The 20344-nt window shown below is 45.4% G+C and overlaps 1 protein-coding gene across 1 annotated transcript in view; it reads left to right on the top strand.

Moving 5' to 3' along the window:
• The window catches only part of POLA1 (DNA polymerase alpha 1, catalytic subunit), a 1729782-nt gene that overhangs the window by 879190 nt on the left and 830248 nt on the right, over nt 1–20344 (top strand). Inside the window, exon 29 of the mRNA XM_069204808.1 lies at nt 11723–11928. Coding sequence (XP_069060909.1) covers nt 11723–11928 — 206 coding nt within the window. The remainder of the gene's footprint in view (nt 1–11722; nt 11929–20344) is intronic.

Here is a 20344-nt window from a genome sequence, read left to right as displayed (position 1 = left end):
TGAAGTTCCTTTCTCTCGGATCGGCATGGATTTAGTAGGTCCACTTCTCCCCTCCACCAAAGGTCACACATATATTCTAGTTTTAGTGGACTATGCTACCCGGTACCCTGAGGCTATACCCCTTTCTAGTATGACCTCTAAAAATGTAGCACAGTCTATGACCACTTTATTTTCTAGAGTCGGGTTTCCCAATGAAATCCTGACTGATCAGGGAACACCTTTTATGTCTTCATTAATGAGTAATATTTGTAAGACCCTTGGGATCAAACAAATCAAGACCTCAGTTTATCACCCCCAGACAGATGGCTTGGTTGAACGGTACAACCGCACTATAAAAACATTGTTAAGGAAAACGGTCTCTGAATCTGGACGAGATTGGGACCGGAAGCTTCCTTTAGTCCTGTATGCCATAAGAACATATGAACAGGCCTCTACAGGACACAGCCCCTTCGAACTTGTCTTCGGGCGACAACCCCGTAGTCTGCTAGACATGGCAGCGGAAATATGGGAAGAAGAGGGGGAGGAGGAAAAGCCTCTATTAGATTACATATGCAACCTTAAAAACCACCTACAAACCGTATGGGAAGACGTGCGTAAACATCTAGAAAAATCACAAAGTACCCAAAAGAAATATTATGACAAAGGAACAAAACCACAATATTTTCACCCGAATGATAAGGTCCTTATATTAAGGCCTTGCTACGATAATAAACTCCTGGCTAAATGGCAGGGCCTGTATACTATATTAAAAGCCATTTCCCCTGTTACTTACCTGATAGAAATATCCAAACATCCCAGTAGAACCCAGATTTACCATATTATTAACCTGTTAAAAAAATGGGAAGAACCCACAATAGTACCAAACTATTCAGCTACCGGATTCCTAATAACCCCTGAGGAACCCCTAGACATTGGGTTGTGTCCTACGAACACCAACGTAAATATAGAGACACCCCACATTAATGCCAACATCACAGAAGATCAGATAAACCAACTAAAGAACCTCTTAAAACACCATAACCAGTTTTTCTCGGGAATCCCAGGAAAAACCAATCTGATCCAACATCACATTAGAACCCCTGAGGGGAAAGTAATAAGGCTACGCCCTTACCGCATCCCCGAAGCCCGCCGACATTTAATTGAGGAAGAGGTACAAGCTATTTTAAAATTGAAGGTAATAGAACCATCAACAAGTCCTTGGTGTTCCCCCGTTGTCATTGTCCCAAAGCCGGACGGTTCGATACGATTCTGTATTGACCTCCGCCGACTAAATGAAATTTCCCTATTCGATACGTATCCAATTCCCAGGGTGGATGACCTACTGGAACGGCTGGGCAAAGCCCAATATATGTCACCACTCGATTTAACAAAAGGGTACTGGCAAATACCCCTCGCTCCTGCTAATGGGGAGAAAACTGCTTTCTCCACTCATTCAGGACTCTACCATTTTACGGTGCTTCCATTTGGGCTCCACGGGGCTCCAGCCACGTTCCAAAGACTAATGGACCACCTTTTAAGACCTTTCCAAAAATATGCTGCTGCCTATTTAGACGATATTGTGGTTTTCAGCAACACCTGGGAAGACCCATTTTATCTATCTGCATGAAATATTCCAGGCACTACACACAGTCGGTCTCACAGCCAATCCAAAAAAATGCCATCTGGGATATGACCACATTGCTTATCTGGGGTATTTTATAGGAAAGGGCCAGCACCGACTTCAAAAGAGCAAGATAGAGGCCATCCAGCAAGTCCCTACCCCCACAACTAAACGGGAACTTCGCTCCTTCCTGGGGTTAAGTGGTTATTATCGACGTTTTATACCTCAGTATTCTACTTTAGCCGCCCCCCTCACTGACCTCCTCAAGAAAAACCTCCCATCAAAGATAACATCCCTATCTGACAAACTGGCTAGTTTTAATCAATTGAAATACTACCTCACTACAGAGCCAGTCTTAAGGTGTCCTTATTTTTCTAAGGTTTTCCATCTATATACGGACGCCTCGGATGTGGGGTTGGGGGCAGTACTTTCACAGCCAGACGACGATGGGCATGACCACCACCTTGTCTTCATTAGTAGGAAACTGTTGCCCAGGGAATGTCACTACCCGATTATTGAACGTGAGTGTCTGGCTATCAAATGGGCTGTGGAGAACCTGAGGTACTATCTCCTGGGACATCCTTTCGTACTGTTTACTGACCATGCTCCTCTGACTTGGTTGGCTTCCAATAAGGACTCCAACTCCCGAATCCTTCGAAGGTTTATGGAACTTCAACCCTTCTCTTTTCAGCTCTGTCATATTCCAGGTACTCTCCAAGGGCCTGCTCACTACTTGTCTCCATTTCCTGGTTCTTCGGAACTGTATCAGTCCCGATCTTGGGATGGGGTGTGTAGCCGGCTGACGGATATTCCGGCTACAGAAACTGCAGAATCGGGAACGGAGTCCCGATTCTCCTTCCCGGGCGATGTCCCACCCGGGCGTCATAGCAACGTCGATGCCGGCAGCCTTACAGGGAACCCGGTTATCCGGGTTCCCGAAACAGTAGAAAGGGAGGACGGACTATGGGCGAAGGGCGCGGAGGGACAGAAAAAAACCGACAGAGAAGAGAGAAGATGGAGCGAACGACCGGAGGACATAGGAAAAAGACCGAACACCGGAGAAATGCTGGAGGCAGGTGCCCAAGGCCGGATTGCGACCAAGAGGAAACCCGAAGGACGAGGATTCCGCCACTTCCCAGGAGGGACGTGGCTTAACCAGGTACAGTCCTATATAAAGGACAACTTCTGGTTAAATGGGAGAGGGACGCCAGGGGAGGGGAGAGATAATACAGGGAGAGGGGAGGGGGAATTTGGAGGGAGAGGGGGGAGAGGGGGGAGGAGAGGGACGCTAGTGAGGTGGAAGGAGGACAGTAAGGAACAGGAGCCCCATAGGGGAAAAGAGCAGAAGTCTGGAATACTAAGAGCACTCCAAAGAAAGAATTAAAGAGCACCCAGGATAGAAGCCTATCACTAAGAAGACACGACTAGGTGATTTTTTTCCCTGTACACTCTAATTAGCACGTTCGTCACACTTTCCCAGGGGACCTCTCTCTCTCTCTCTCTCTCTCTCTCTCTCCCTTTTTCGTCTTGTAATTCTAACTGTACATATACACAATCCCGACTCACCCATATCTCCGTTCCTCTTATTTCCGGTGCATCTGGGAGACCCAAGAGGAATATCTTCGCCGGTCAAGAGGAAACCTGGGGAAAAGAGAGGAGACATTCTATTACGGAGAATCCACAAACCATATAATACTGAAGACTTTCTCACATCTTTAAATAACTTTAAATAAATTCACCATTTCTAACCCACTCGAGCATCCTAGTCCTTATTATCACCACACCCACTGCCACAGGGAGGCTGGTGTAGGATCTCACAGATAACACCACCACTATGTGGTACTGCAGCCAGCAGGACAGATTCCTAGTTCCTGCCCCAGGAGGCTTTGTGCCTCTGCAACTGTCTGAAATGTCAGGGCATCACCACTTGGGAGGATCTTTAAGCATTACAGCAGACAAACTCAGCTGACAACGCCTAGCAGTGCACAACTGGCAGTTGCACCCGGAGATGGAGCAGTGCCTTCCAGCAATGGGAAGAACCCTGGCTTGATCTCTTTGCCATTACTGGGAACGTGCAGTGTCAATTTTTTTATGTAATGGAGTTTTCAAAAAGGTGCTCCCTTGTTCGCATCCCACCTAAAGTGGAGCACAGGACTCCAGTACACCTTCCTGACACTTACTTTGTTGTCCTGAGTTCTGATGCTCAAGAACAACTGGTACCAATTTATCTCAGTGGCTCCGGATTGGGTCAGACGATTGTGGTACCCAGAACTTCTAGGTCCGAGCAGCTGTCCTCCAATGAGTTTGCCTCTTTGTTGGAATTTTCTGTTGAAGCAGCAAGGCAGGGTCTATCAATAGGGCCTACGCAACCTACCCCTCCATGCAAGGAGATTGAGCAATGGCAGTTGATCTTATTTGATCTCCCTTCTCCGCCAAAGTCTTTGATGTAATCCTGGCAGTCAGGCACCCTTCCATGAAATTATTGTATACTGGGTGATGGATTGTTTGTGGCTTAGTGCAGCACCGGTCAGACTGACCTGTTGTATGGCAAACTGTCAGATGCCTTGTTTGTTTTGACTTTAGCCCAGCAAGGACTTCCACTTTAGTTAAGGCTGCTACCAATGACCTGGTATGCGGAATGCCTGTCCTGGCTATCAGTCAGGATGCTACATTGGCATCAGTGCAAGCATTCATGAAGCCCTGTTGCCTTGACAGTCAAGTTGTTGGGTTAGTCATTTTGCTTACTGGGTCTTGCTGGACTTTTTGATCTGAGCTAATCCACAGAACCACCCTGTAGGAAGCTGGCTCTGTATATACTAAGTCAGAATGAGATATAGTGAGTGTGCACAGCGTCAAGGGGTTCCCCTAGAGGCATGACCGAGGCAATAATAGATAATAATAATGCTCTATTTGTGGAAGTGTGGTTGAGCAGTTCAGCTTATCAGATGGTTGTGTTAAGAATTTGTTGTACACACACAAGCAATAAGTGAAAACACACACTCAGTGACTTAACTCCAGGCCAATAGGTTTTTATATGGAAAAATATTCTTTTGTTAATTTATTTTTAGAACCACCAGATTTATTTAGCAGGTAAGTACGTTAAATAAAAGGTACTTTGTATAGTAATAGTTGAGACTTTGAATAGATTCAATATTATACACAGTTTTAATTAAAACAGCAAAAAGCTATTTTATAAGTGGACACTGCAATTTTCAACAGTTCCTGGGGGAGGTAAGTACAGTACAGTTTCAGAGTTAAGTATCACACTTACGGGTTCAATCTCTGGGTTATAGGTAGTCCACCGTTGGGAGTTCAAGGCAACCCCAAACACCCAGCACCAGCAACACAGGGCTGGTCAGGTGCAGAGGCAAAAAAGGAGCCAAAATAACGTGGGGGCCTATGGAGATAGGGGATACTCTGGTTCCAGTCTGTTTGCAGGTAAGTACCCGCGTTGTCAGAGGGCCGACCAGGGGGATTTGGAGGGGGCCCCAAGTAGGCACACAAACAGGGCATTGAGTTCTCGATAGAACCCTATGGAGGGACCCGGGGGTCACTTAGGCGCTGCAGGCAGGGCACAGGGGGGGCCACTTGGGCAAGCCACCAACTGGGCAAGGGTGAGGGCTGCCTGCTGGTCGCTGCTGCACAGGTGGTCGGTTTCTCACGGTCCTGGGGGCTGCGGGTGCAGTGCTTCTTCCAGGTGTCGGATATCTTCGTCCCTGGCAGTCGCAGTCAGGGGGGTCCTCGGGATTCCCTCTGCAGGCGTCGTCATGAGGGGTGCAGGGAGGTCAGCCCAGGGTGAAAACGTCGTCTGAGTCGCCTGGGTAGTCCTCTCTGGGTAGTTGGTTTCTCTGGCATGGGCCAGGGGCGTCTGGTGCAAGTGTTGGGGACTTGCGCTTCTGAAGTGAGGTGGAAGTCCCTTTAAAGATGGATGTCTTTCCTTCTTGTTGAGCAGAGCCGCTGCCCACAGGAGTTATTGGTCCTCAGTGATGCAGGCAGTCCCCTGGAGGCTTTTCAGGGGTCGCTGGTCCTGCAGAACATGCTGCTTTTCGGTTGCAGGGTCTTTGAAGCAGGAGACAGACCGGTAGGGCTGGAGCCAAGTCAGTTGTCATCTCCTTTTCTTCTCTGTGAGGTTTTCAGCTTAGCAGGTCTTCTTCTTGTGAGGTTGTCAGGAATCTGAAGAGCTGGGTTCAGGGTCGCCCCTAAATTCTAAATGTAATGGTGTGTTAGGGTTAGAGGGCAGGAGCCAATGGCTACTCTCCCTGAGGGTGGCTACACCCTCCTTGTGCCCACTCCCTCTGGGGAGGGGAGCACATCCCTATCCCTATCCCTATTGGTCCTAATCCCCCAACGCAAGATGGAGGATTTCTCAAGTAGGGGGTCACTTCACCTCTGGTCACCTTAGGGATGGACCTAGCTGAGCAGGTGATTATTCCTTGTTTTTCTCATGATCCCTCCGGACTTGCCTCCAAAAGTGGGGGCTCGTCCAGGGGGCAGGCAACTCCACTAGCTGGAGTGCTCTGGGGCATTGTAACACCAGGCTTGAGCCTTTGAGGTTCACCGCCAGGTATTACCGTTCCTGCAAAGGGGGGGGAGGTGTGAAGCACCTCCACCCAGGACAGGCTTTGTTTCTGACCACAGAGTACACAAAGGCACTCACCCTATGTGGTCAGAAACTCATCTGGAGGTGGCAGGCTGGCACAGACCGGTCAGCCTTGCACTAGTAGTTGGGCTAACACACAGGGGGCATCTCTAAGATGCCCTCTGTGTGCATTTCTCAATAAATCCCACACTGGCATCAGTGTGGGTTTATTGTGCTGAAAAGTTTGATACCAAACTTCCCAGTATTCAGTGTAGCCATTATGGTGCTGTGGAGTTCGTAATGACAAACTCCCAGACCACGTACTTAGTATGGCTACCCTGCCCTTACAATGTGTAAGAATTGCCTTAGACACTGTAGGGGCATAGGGCTCATGCAGCTATACCCTCACCTGTGGTATAGTGCAGCCTTCCTTGGGGATATAAGGCCTGCTATAGGGGTGACTTACCTATACCACAGGCAGTGGGTTGTGGGCATGGCACTCTGAGGGAAGTGCTATGTCGACCTCCTTTTCTCCCCACCAGCACACACAAGCTGCAAGGCAGTGTGCATGCACTGAGTGAAGGGTCCCTGAGAGTGGCATAATACATGCTGCAGTCCTTAGGGACCTTCCTTGGCCAGAGGGCCCTTGGTACCAGGGGTACCTTTTACAAGGGACTTATCTGTGTGCTGGGGCAGTGCCAGTTGTGGAAACTAAGGTACAGTTTTAGGAAAAGAACACTAGTGCTGGGGCCTGGTTAGCAGTGTCCCAGCACACTTCCAATCAAAGCTGGTATCAACACTAGGCAAAAGGTGGGGGGTGACCATGCCAACAGTGGCATTTTCCTACACACACCCTTGGGTAGTACTAGTTTTGTATCTATCCCCAAGATGAGAAGTCTGTGCTTGGAAGTATCAATCGGAAGAGCAAGTCACTTACCATAGGTAACACTTCTTCTGGAGGATACTCTTTCTAATCACAGATTCCTCACTGCCCTCCCACCTCGCTGCTCTTTCTGTCAGTTCTTCCCATCTAATAAGGGCCCAGCTTAGAAATCTGCACTCTGGTCCTTCCAGACTGCCAATGGGCTACGTATCTGAAGGTACAGACACTTCCAAAAGAAATGTATGTTTGTGTGCATGGGTGTCGCTTCTATGCAACTCTTCTGATCCCTTCCGTAGTGTAACAAAGTCATCAGTCGCACAGTGCCATTTATCTGAGCTCAGGAGCAATGCTTTTCAAGTTTCCAGATCCAATCTGGTGTCTGCGTACAAACAGGGTGAGGAATGTGCAGTGTGATAGAATATCCACTATAAAGAGCATTACCATAGGTAAGTAGCTAGTACATCTTGTAGAAAAATCTTTAAATTATTAACTGGTTTTTTTTTTTGTTCCACAAGTGGATTCTCCCTAACAAAATTGGGTTTATACTTGGTAGACTACTGGTTGATAGCATTCATTATCTTTTGGAAGTAACAGTTTAAGGAGAGAATTTCACTCCCATTGTCTGTTGTGTTCTTTGATGCAGAAAATATATTTGAGCTCATAGATTGGGTATGATTAAAAGAGACAATGTTAAAAATAAACATTCCTGTTCAATTTACCACATGATTGGGAACAAGCAATGAAGTAGCTGAGTCTGACTGTTAGATGGGGAAACTAACTAAAAAGAGGAATGGAACTGGGGTGTGCACTCTTTATGTAACTTTTGTCCGTTTATTTCTAGAGATCCTGACCTACCCAAAGCACACAAAATATTAATTTATAAAAAAAGGCACCAACTTTAATAAATTTGCGGGCATACTTGGCTGTAATATCAGTCAAAATAAAACAGATGGGATATTGCTAAAGCATCAGGGGAGGATATGTCTACTGAAATTATCCATAGGAACTTGTAGACTGGTGAGCTATCTAGGTGTTCAAGTTAGTGGCAAAACCTCTTATGCATATGCTGAATGAAATCCGGGTACTCAAGAAGTACAGTGTGATTTTATGGAATGGTACCACATCTTTCCTTTCTTGGTAGGATGAATCTTGTTAAACTGGTTACCAGTGCCTTCCCTATGTCCAGAGGCTCTTTCTTTGTTAAATTTAATTATCCAATCTTGTCTTTCGTATGGGCAGGAAGTAGGAAACTGTGCCCTGCTAGTTGAAGATCGATGGACTTTACCAGGGAGTAAAATTATTACTTGACTACTTTTGCTTTAGTTCTTTGAATGATTGTTCCTCAAGATGGCAGCCAAATTGTACAAGTCACAATGACATGTAAATATGGATCTGTGTGCTTTGATTGTAAATTTCTAAACCCCAAAGTATTATTTGTTCTGCTGGGTCTTTGTGCTGAATGTAATCTGTGTACAAAGACAGTAGAGGAACTGTGGGAGTTGGGTCAGTTGTTTAGACTCGATGGGCTTTCTTTCTTTTATTGATCCTCAGAAGTTATTTAATAGTCATTTTCAAGGATGTTTTAGGCATCTACAACTTTGCAGCTTCTTAGCCAAGTAAAAGAAAAATATTAGCTCATCTTTGCTTGATATCATTTTCCACCATCCTCCTCAGAAAGGCTTTATTTCATGTCTATACAGAAGGTTACTCAAGATTACTGCTTCTATTTATGACAAATGTTGACATATTTTGCACTCTGAGCTGTAGGTAGAGCAAAGGTCTCCAACCCTTTGTGTAATAAGAGCTACTTATGTTCAATCAAAATCATTGCAAGCTACTATTATTAGTGTTGTAATAGTGACCACATCAGACAAGAATACATTAGTTGCATCAGGCAGAGTTGCCACCACTACTGTAAAGAAAGGTTTTGTCAGTTTGGCAATGCCTCTATATGGGTAATACATGACAGCACATCTGTGTAGGGCACCTGGTATAAAATTATTAGTAATCAGTCTCCCCACATTATATATCACTGGAAAATCAGCTTTAAATATATTTTAGAATTGCAACCCATTTTTTGTCAAACATCGGTTATGAGGTCTGCAAATACACACATTTTCACCTTGAACAAATTGTTTGGCATACATATAATTCAACAAAGCAAACGGTTTCCATTTAGTAGGCTGGAATGCACACGAGAGCTACTGACAGGTTGCTTGACAGCTACCCGTACCTCACCAGCTACCCATTGGATAAGCCTGTGATACAGCTATCCCAGTCCAAAAAGGATCATTTAGATCATAGTATGCATCATTTACCTATTAACTCAAATCTCCAACAAATTCTTTCTCACTTTTTCGGCTATATTATACTATCGAATATCTTCATAAAGAGTTACTTAAGTATAATATCTGCACTAGATGTCCGGGAAATGTTGGTACATGATTGGATATGATGGTGGCATGCCCAGTATTTACAGTCTTTTGGGCGAAGGTATATCAAAGTATATGTTGTGTGATAGGACAGCTTATACCTTTTAACCCTTGTTTAGCCCTTCTAGGTGTGGATGAAAGGGGACATGAAGCTATTATTTCAAATCAGTCTTATATTTTTAGGTACCTTGCTTTTTGAATTGCTAAACCATTAATCTCTCAGTATTGGCTGGATGAGAATGCTCTCACATAGGCAGCATCAGCCTTTAAAAAGAAGAATGCAATAAATGTGGAAGGAATCGTGTATAAAAGGTTGTGCCATTGCAATATGTTTTTGAAGATTTGGGAGCTTTACTGTCTTTATGAAACCTAACACCACCAGCCCCCTCCCCCCACACGCGCGTGCACACACACCTACTCCCGTTTCTGATAAGAAACTAAAAGAATGCAATACTTTACTTTCACCCTGCAATGATACTTCTTTTATTATTTTTATTTTTTATACATGATGTACATATGAATTTAATGTTTGCGTTTTTCCTGCCTTTGGTCAATAAGAAAATGTCAAAAAACAAACATCGATTATCTTTAGTGTAATCATTAGTGGGCTCATTATCATATGTAGCATGGATGTAACGCTCAGATAATGTTGGCTGCTTGTCCCAGGGAGACCACAGTCTGTTTATAGTCTTACATATGTGCATATTCATCTAACTCCTCACCGCTGTCATTGCATTTAAACCAGGGAAGTGATCTTAAAGTTATAGCTTCCTAAAGCACTAAAGAGGGAACAAATGAAGTTTTTTCTGTCTTTATTTGCCGTTCACTAGTCAACAAGGTGCATTGAGAGATCTCTGCCATAATATTGTTACACTACTATAGGGGAGGCAGAATAGAAAGTATTGTGTGCTAGATTTCTCCTCGTCACCTTCCCACATTTTTGCACAGAAAATCTTAACTCCGCAAACTGTATCATTGCATCCATGATGAATTAGCTCAAAATAAATGCTCTGTGAAATGGCTGGTGTTCAGAATTTACTCATAAAAAGAGTAGTAGTAGTAGGTTTCAATGTTTGACACACCTAGCAAGAGAGTATGTGACCACCCGACCTTTCACTTAAAACTATATGGGATAATCGAGGGAAGGTGGACAGATCTCAGATAATATCCTTGTTCTTTGTACTTTTGCAAAGATTTCTGCTGGGAGAGTCTGCTCTTTTCCTTGAGGAGTTGTTGGGCTAACATCAGAACATTAAACTGGTTGTGACCTTCAAATGTTAGCCTGGTGGGTGCTGGTAAAATATGCTTCTAAATTATCAATTTGTTTTGATTCCTCTCTTTTGCACATGTTCCATTAGCAATCAAATTTTCTTGAAATCCAAGGTATAGGGCATTACATAGTCTACTCTAGGTATAATTGTGGATCTTAGAGGTCCTCCTTGAGGGTTGGAGAGGATGTAAACTCTGCTCTTATTTACTTCAGCCTATAAATTAAATTGCAGGTTTTCACTACCTCCGAGTTTGGCCTTAAACACTTTGAATGCATAAGGAAAAGACCCAAGTTGTTAGCAGGGAGTATAATTTGTTTTATAAGGCCTAGGGTTTTAGATCATCAAAATAGGCGACAATTGGATTGCCTTCACTCAAGAACACATTTTGGAGCTTTGTTCTTTCAGGATTGGCATGATTTTCCTCATCCCAGCTTGGATGTCTCACAGTATGAGCTGCTCTTGTCTTTCTGTGCCTAGGCTGCTACCTTGTTTATGTTTGCACATTACTTGGAAATCCAAGCCTTGCTTTATGTTCTCAGGTGGTGGTGCATATAAGCAGTAAAGAGATAAGACTAGAGGGGAAATTCCTTTGGAACGCTGTATTTAGTGGACAGCAGTGGAGTGGTGCTTTGCAAGAAGGATTCTAAACGATCCTTTTCTGCTTCTTTGTTTCCAGCCGTGATCAGCACCACCTACATAAACAGGTTATGGGCTACTGTGACAAAGGCGTCCAACGGACCCCAAACAATCAAGAATCCTGAGTGCCACTTATTTATATCCTAGACAATGTTGTTGTGTCTTCTGTTCAAGTCTGCCTAAATGTGAGGATTCCGCAGCCACGTAATATACTAGATATTGTAATCATGTCAGTTAGCACCATGGAATAGCCATTTGCTGTTTGTTTACTGTGCTCCAAAACATGATTTTACACAACTGATTTTCTTTTGTATTTTACAGGTGAAAAATGAAGTGAATAAACTTTATAAGCAGCTTGAGATAGACATTGATGGGGTGTTCAAGTCTTTGCTACTCCTGAAGAAAAAGAAATATGCAGCTCTGACGATGGAACCTGTTGGAGATGGGAAATATGTTACAAAGCAGGAACTGAAAGGATTGGATATTGTCAGAAGGGACTGGTGTGATCTTGCAAAAGAAACTGGGAAGTGAGTTAAACATAACTAAATTGCTTAACAGACTGTATTAACAATACAACATTGACAAGCTTACTGTACATCGCTTAAAGCTTCCTCTTGGAACCCAGCAATTCAAAACTGAGTTTAAGGTTGGGTGACAGAAGAATACTTCATTGCATTTCCAACATTCTTGCAAACACATTTTAGGTAGAATTTCAACATCTTTCAAACGTTTGTATGCTGTTATTGGAAGTTTGATTTCACAACAATACTTCAGTAGTCCGGATATAAAATCTAAAACATACTCAAAACGTAAACTGTAATCCGTGTATCCATGTAAGTGGATGCATTCTTGGAAAGATATTTGACAGAACATGAGCAGCTAACATGTTATTCTAACTACATACCAACCTTCAGTAATAGTAAGAGTAACCTGCATTAGGTTTTATGTCTCTTTTAAAATAAGAGACTCGCATTCACAAAGCATCAAGCATTTTCAAAAAGGGCCAAAATACCAGGTTGTTCAGGAAAGCAATACTATGCAAATATTCAGTAAGCCAACGTAACAAAGTGTCCATTACCCTTACAAAATACATTAGTGGATTTACCTGGCAGTGAGGGAGGCCTGACAGTTTGGGTGTGCAACTCCAGTCCTTAATTACAAGCAGTGTCAAAGTCTTCCAGTCTTGTACTGCCAATGCTGTTTGGTGGGTTGCCTTTCCAGAGCCTTTTAGCTATGAATAATTGCTATAATCCGTGTTAGTTTGAGTAGGTCAATAGACTCGAACCAAGGCCACAGTCTCCAGTATGTGTTACGCTGTTAAAATAAAGTACAGGACTGGAAATGGCGTTCATGATGACATGAAGTGGTCGTTCCCGAGGGTGCCCTGGCCATGGTCAGAGACCATTGCCTGACCACTGCTCCTTCCAGATTAGGGTGGCATCCCACATTTTCCATCATCTATGAAGAAAGTGCATGTGGCAAATCTACATTTAAGAAAACATCGCTGCAGCTGCACAATCACATAATTCCAGTGACACTGATCATATTCCTTGGTGCATTCCAAAGGAGACTGAAGGACACAAACAAAACACCAAGTAGAAAAACTGTGCCATGTGGGCTGATGCAAGATGTGATTTAGAATGTTGCAAGCTTATGTTTAATGCAGGTTAATCCAAACCCCCCCCTTAAAGTATAGAATATAGGTTCACCATGAATTGCTAGGGATTTAATATCTGATACAGACTTCTAGTTGCAGGTTCCTTACCTAAGATTTTCCTCCAGGCATCAGATTGGATCCGGAAAATGTTTGTGAGCAGTACCCGTGCGCGCTATTAGGCATTACAATGTCACGGTTCCTATATGGGGGAGCGTGCTGACATCAGATCTTCTATTTACACAATAGCTAGCGCTGATCCGAAGACAGCTACCCTTCAGTCAGTCAGTCAAATAACTTTTATTCGGCAATTGCCATAAAAGTACAAACCAAGACACATTTCACAATCTATAAATAGTAAAATAAAGCTTAAAAACCATTACTGGAAGCACCAGATGAACATCCAAACTGAAACCCCTTGACATACATAGATAGATATACTAGACATGATTAAAAATCACAAAGTCAGAAAAGTACAAATGTTGGCGTTAATAGGATATACTATACGTACATAAAATATTTAAAAAGGAATAGGCCTTTTCCTAATGCGTAAAGAAGCTGTGACAAAGTCTAATACATGGTGACAAATTTGGATATTAGGCAACCTCTGAAGGTATAGCAGGGCTTCCTTATAATGAATAGGTCTAAAAAGACGTAACGTGGGTAAAATAAAGGCCCCTCTAGGTGCAGCATATAGAGGGCAAAAAAGAAAAAAGTGCAAAGTGCTCTGGGTTGATTTGGAGTCACAGGGACAAAGCGGTAAATCCTTTTTCCAGAAACATGGTTCAGGGAAAGCTACCTTAAAATGAATTAGATTAAGTCTAAAAAGTGTTAAAAAGGAAATTATTTTAAAACTTGAAAACCAAGACAAATAGGGTTCAAGGCATGGAACAGTCACAATCCGAGAATAAGAATCAAAAGATTTCAATTTCAGGGAACTATAAAATCTCAGCTCTGATATGTGCTTGGAATAGGTAGACTTCAAAACAGACCTAGAGTTTGTGGTTAATAGATGGGGATCATCAAACATATATCTAAGCCCTAGGTTCTCAAAGGAGTTTTGCAGAAACATAAGCCAGGGAATCCTATTTGAGTATTCCAATTGAAGACAATCAGTGATACAGTCTTGGACCAAACTTGCCATAGGATTTGACCAACATTTGATCCACAGCAGTAGGGGAGCCATAAAGACCCTGTCCTCCAAAAAGCACTGACCCAGTTCTTCATGGCAGATTATGTTTGCGGTGCATTTTGGAACCAACAATAATCTGCGCAGGAATTTATTTTCTACACTCTGAAGAGACGGTATTTTATTAAAGCCCCAGACGCCTGCCCCATAAAGGACTGATGCAGTGCATTTGGAATTATACCTTCAGTCATTTTTTGCATGCATCTGAAAGCTTTGAAGGAGTGGTCCCTGAAGCTGACGGTGGCTCGACGCTCGACTCCGCACAAGCTGGGCTCTCAGTCGAGAGGAAGGTCCTGGGATCTGTCGTGATGCCCTCAATCGTCATCCCACTTTAAGCCCTTGGGCCGATTGGGTAAGTTGAGGCACAAGAAGAAATCAAAGAAGTCGAAGCATTCTTCAGCTTCTCCTTGTCCGTCGGCTGACTCAGTACCTCCCAGAGTTTGTGGGAACAACCCCAGCCCAACTGTTTTATGAGGCCATGTGCCTCATTTTTGGGCAGTCAGACTCCGCTGGAGCGCTTTTGGGCCTCTCATAGTCAGAAGGGACCCCTTCGGGTTTTGCACCTTTTACCTTGGCACTGAGGGGCACCCATAGATGCAGTCCAGACGCCAACGTTGGTGCTACCATCCCCATTCTTATCCCAGACTGACACGGAGTGAGATGGGCATCGTACAACACAGAATCCGATGCTGACAAGAGCCTTGCCTCCTATGTCTGACCCGGAGCCCCTTTTGTGTGGGCTAGGTTACAGTGAGGAATAAGAGGGGTAGCTGTACCCTTTAGAATACCAACTCCAGGAACCTTCGGACCGGCGTACAGACTTGGGTGAAGCAATCAGAGTGGATACTTCTCCAGATACTTTCTCTCTCTACTTTAGCTATGAAGGAGGAAGGTTCCTATTCTATGGTGATGAGAAGAGAAGCTGAGGTCCTGGACCTTGAGTTATCTTCGGTGGCCGTCAGTTCTAACCTTCTGACAGAGGTGCTTCTACCTGTATCTTCCTCCTCAGAGCCCATGCTCCTGTTTAAAGAGGCCATCCCGGATGTCCTACTGCGTACCTGGTCCAGACTCAGCACAGGGGCTCCTGTGAACAGGACAAATGCCCGCCACCATTGCCGAACTCCAGGGAACCCAAGTTTTCTGATTCAGTCCTATCTCTGAGAGCCTGGTTAGCCAAGCCTACACTTCCTAGGGCGTGTTCCCTTCCTCACCCCCGATTAAGGAATCCAAAAGGCCAGGTACACCTGCAAAAAATATTTTCTTCTTCTACAAGCCTACCATTGTGTTCCGTTAACACCCCATGCCTTATACACTGTTATTCACTATCCTTTGCAGACTGGACACGCCTGACTCACTAGGCAGACTGTTTGCAGGCCTGCCATTGCAGCTTCCGTGAAAAGGTGCATGCACCCTTTCATTGCCGGTCATTGCACCAGGTCACTAAGTCACCACTGTGGTAGGCCCTGGTAGCCCAGAGGGTAGGGTGTCTGTGTGTGAGGGCACCTCTGCATAAGCAGAGGTGCCCCTATGAACTCCAGTTCAAATGCAGTGGACTTTGTAAGTGTGGGGAAGCTATTTAACCCGTGTATTGGCCACTGGTTACTTACTACCTGTGGTCCAGCTACAAAAGGTAAATGAACCTAGGCATGTTTGGTATCAAACATGTCGGAATCATACCCCAATACTGATGCCAGTATTGGTGGCATGATTCCATGCATTCTGGGGGCTCCTTTGAGGACCCCTCAGTATTGCTCCAGCCAGTCTTCCAGGGCTTGCGGGCAGCCCATGCTGCTGCAGACCCTCAGACAAGCTTCTGCTCTCCTGTGGCTTGACCAGCTCAGGGTGGGGAAGGCAGAACAAAGGATTCCTGTGGGAGAGGGAGGCAACCCCTGGAAATAGGTATTATATGGCTGGGGGTAGCCTCCCCACACCACCGGCTTGCTTTGAAGGGCACATTTGGTGCCCTCCTTGCATAATCCGGTTTGCACCAGTCCAGGGACCTCCGGTCCCTGCTCTGGCACAAAAGCACACAAAGGAAAGGGGAGTATCCACTTCCCTGTTCATCACCACCCCAGGGGTGGTGCCCAGAGCTCCTCCAGGTGGCCACTTGATTCTTCCATCTTGAAAACAAGATGTGCAGAGGCCTGTGGGAGCATCTGGTTGTCAGAACAGGTGATAAGTCACTGATAGGTGGCCACCCTGCAGTGACCAATCCCCCCTGGTAGGACTATGTAGGGACAAAACTCCACCTGGACTCCTCTGCATCAACCTCTTCTGCTGCTGGCAACTCCACTCTTCAGGAACCAAACAAGCCAGCAACTCCCAAGACAACCTCTCCTTGCAACATTGTTTCTCCAGCTCCTTCCAGCAACTGCAACATTTCCATGGCTGTGCATCCTCTGGGGTCGGCAAGACTTGAGCTGCACCAAAGAAGCAAGAAGAAATCTTTCTTGGAATGAAGGAGTCACTCCCCTGCATCCGCAGACACCTAAGGCAATGATGACTGGCTGCTGGGATCTTCTGCCATCCGTCTTCAGGAAGAATCTCTAACACAGGTGGTGGGTTTGAGTGGTCCCCTTGTTTCCATTTACCTGCTGTCCAACTTGGGAGACAGTGAGCCCTTGCATCTCCTTGCAGGACAGTACTAGTGTACACTGTGGCTCTTGCAGCAGCCAAGGCCTGTTGACTCTTGCTCCAAGGGATCTTCAGGCTCAAAGTATCCCTGGCCTTCAGCACTTCATCATTGCAAAGACAGTCTCCCCGCTGCTGCTCCAGCGACGTGGGACTCCTCCCCATGTGTCCTGACTGTGCCTCATTGCAACATACTGTGCCTGCTGTCAATGGGTTGCCTGTGGGGGCTGTGACTGCTTTTGCTGACTCTCCTGACTGCTGGAGGTGAGCCCAAACGCCCCTCCAAGGGTTGAGTCCCCTGGACCTTGCTGGTCCTCTTCAGCTCTGCAACTCTTCTTTTGCTCCAAGTTGCATTTGCCAAGGCTTGTTGGTGGTCTTCGTGACCTCTGACCAACTGGGCCCTGTAACCGTCGTGGGACATCTGCATGGCTCCAAGGACTTCTCTGCAGCTCCTGGGCTCCACAGCTGATTTTCATCTTCTCCGGTCGACCTATTTCTTCATCCACCAAAGGGTGGGTAGTGGCTCCTGCCCATTCTGGACACTCCTGTGTGGACTGGACTCTGTCCCCATCTTTCTCAGGTCCTCTTCTCCCGGAATCCACCGTTTGGTTCCACCAGACTAGTCCTAGTCTTGTAATCTTCCTCTTTTTAAGTCCTCTTGTTAGTCCTTGGGAAGACCAGGTACACATCTCTGCTCTCCTAGTTGCTGGGGGTCACTTAGGTACTCGCCTCATGGGGTCCCGAGTTCTCCCATCTCCCTTCTAACTACTCCATATCCTTGGGTGGGGGGACTTCACTTCTCATTTCAATATTTTAGTATATGGTTTGGCCCTCCTATTGGGTCCCAATTATTTTTCACTAATTTATGCCAATGCTCGTTTCTATATGCTAATTCCTAATAATTACTGTGTATATATTTTATGTACTTACTCCAGCCTATAAGTAATGTAGTTCAGTGGGTTACTATAGTAAAGTACCTTTTTTTTTTTTTTTTTTTTTTTGCAACACTGTGTGGTTCCTTTCAGGTGTGATAAGTTGCTGTATGACTGCTGTGGTGTTGCAAGTGCTTTGCACTCCTCCTAGATACGTCCTGGCTGCTCACCTCAGCTACTACTATAGAGCCCTGGCTTCCTAGACAGTCTCCCTTTACTAAGTTGTGTGGACCTGGTATAAGGTGCAAACACCAAGGCCAGCTACCTACAGGAGGGCAATGTGCAGGATCTGCAGTGGTGGCTCAGGAGCTGCAATTGGGTCAGATGCAGATCCTTCTCCCTTCCACAACCAGATCTGACAATAGTGACGGATGTGTCACTCCTGGAACGGAGCGGCCATCTGGGAGAGGTGGCGATCAGAGGCATCTAATCTCTGGCAGAATCCGGACTCCACATCAACCTGTTGGAGCTATGTGTAATCTTGCTGGCATTGAAATCATTTCTTTCCTCTGTCAAGGAAAAGACAGTGCAGGTATTTACGGACAAAACCACTGCCATGTGGTACTACAACAAGCAGGATGGGATGGGGTCATGGACCCTTTGTCAACTGGCACTGCGCCAATGGATGTGGCTGAAACAGCAGTGCATATATGTTGTGGTTCACCATCTGGCTGGCTCTCTGAATGCCAGAGCGGACAAACTCAGTGGAAAATGTGTAGCGGATCACAAATGGCATCTCTGTCTGGAGGTGGTGAAAGGTCTCTTTCAGCATTGGGGGGAGCCTTGGTTAGGTCTGTTCGCCTCCGCAGAGAACGCACAATTACAGCAGTTTTGCAAGTTTGAGTTTCCAAGGCAGCAATCGCTTAGAGACGCTTTTTGTCTCAAGTGGAACTCAGGCCTCCATGTGTGTCTTTCCGCTGCTGCCCAGAGTTCTCAAAAAGGTCAAGAACGACCCAAGGAAGGCAATCTTTGTGCCTCTGGACTGGGCAAGGAGAGTCTGGAATCTGTTGAACATGTTCATCTATCTTCCGAACAGACTGCCCCTTCAGGATGATCTTCTGTTGCTTTAACAGGGAAGGGTTCTGCACCCAAAACTGTCCACTCTCCACCTTCTTGCATGGAGATGGAACAGCTAGAGTTGACGACTTTTGACCTTACGCCCAAAGTCTGTAACATTATCTTTGCAGCCAGGCGTCCCGCCACCAAAACGGTATAAGCCTGTTGAAAAAAGAAAAAAGGTGGCGTAGTGCACAGACAAGTCTGTTGACCCCTTTTCTGCCCCTCTCTCTGAGGCCCTGTTGTTTATCCTTTCCTTGGCCCATCAGGGCACTACCATGAGCACTCTCGAAGGTTATGTGACTGCTATGTCTGCTTTTTTAAAGTTGCCTGACCAACCTTCCTTATTTAAGCCCCCCCCCCCCCCATTGCACATAGGTTCCTTAAAGGTCTTGCACATGTTTCCTCCAACCCCATTCTTTATGCCCCAACGGGATCTGAATTTGTTGTTAACATTTCTGATGTGCGCTCCTTTCAGGCCTCTATCCAATTGTCCTCTCAGGCTTCTCACTTCGAAAACAGCCTGCCTTGTGGCCATAATATCTGCCTGAATGGTGAGTGAGCTCCAGGCATTGTCATCTAAGCCGCCCTACCCTTCCATCTATCCTGAAAAGGTGGTACTTCGTGCTAGGGCCTCTTTTCTTCCAAAAATGGTCATGCCCTTTCATGTAGGCCAATTCATCACCTTGCCTACTTTTTAAACCCCCCCAAAACCTTTCTAAGGAAGAGGAGAGACTCCACCGCCTGATCCCAAAAAGAGGGTTGCCGTTCTTCCTTGATCGTACAAAAGAGTTCCAGGTGGATGACCAACCCTTTGTAAGTTATGTGAGTGCAAACAAAGGCCGAGCATTGCAGATGCGGACCATCTCCAGATGCGTCATACATTGCATTAAGATTTGCTATGTGCTGGCCAAAAATGAACACCCTGAAGATTTGCATGGTCATTCTTCCCCAGTTACAGCTGCAACCACTGTTATCATGTGGAGTTCCTGTCCTTGACATCTGTCAGGCGGCAACGTGGGCATCCTTGCACACATTTACTAAACATTACTGCCTAGACAGTCAGGTCCATAAGGATGGGTACTTTGCCTGTTCGGTCTTGCAGAACTTTCTAGTATAATCTTGACTCGCGGACCCGCCTCTGAGGATAGTATTGCTTGGGTATCTATTCTAAGGTAAGGAATCTGCAAGTAGAAGTCTCTATCAGATGAACAATTTATTTACCTTCGGTAATGCCTTATCTGGTAGAGACAATATCTAGTTGCAGATTCCTTACCGACCCTCCCATCTTCCCCGCTCTCCAAACTGATTTCTGGGGGCAGGGACTCCCCTTTCAGTGCCTTAGTTTTGACTTGCCTATAGTCGGTTTTCTTCATGGCTCTATGCTTTTGGCATGGAAATTTGTGAAAGAAACTGAGGTCAATGCACTGAGTCCCACCTATATATAAACCACAACATTATATCCAGCGCAGACAACTTAC

This window comes from Pleurodeles waltl, chromosome 8, assembly GCF_031143425.1.
Source record: "Pleurodeles waltl isolate 20211129_DDA chromosome 8, aPleWal1.hap1.20221129, whole genome shotgun sequence".
NCBI lineage: Eukaryota > Metazoa > Chordata > Amphibia > Caudata > Salamandridae > Pleurodeles > Pleurodeles waltl.
This window is presented reverse-complemented; position numbering and strand designations above follow the sequence as displayed.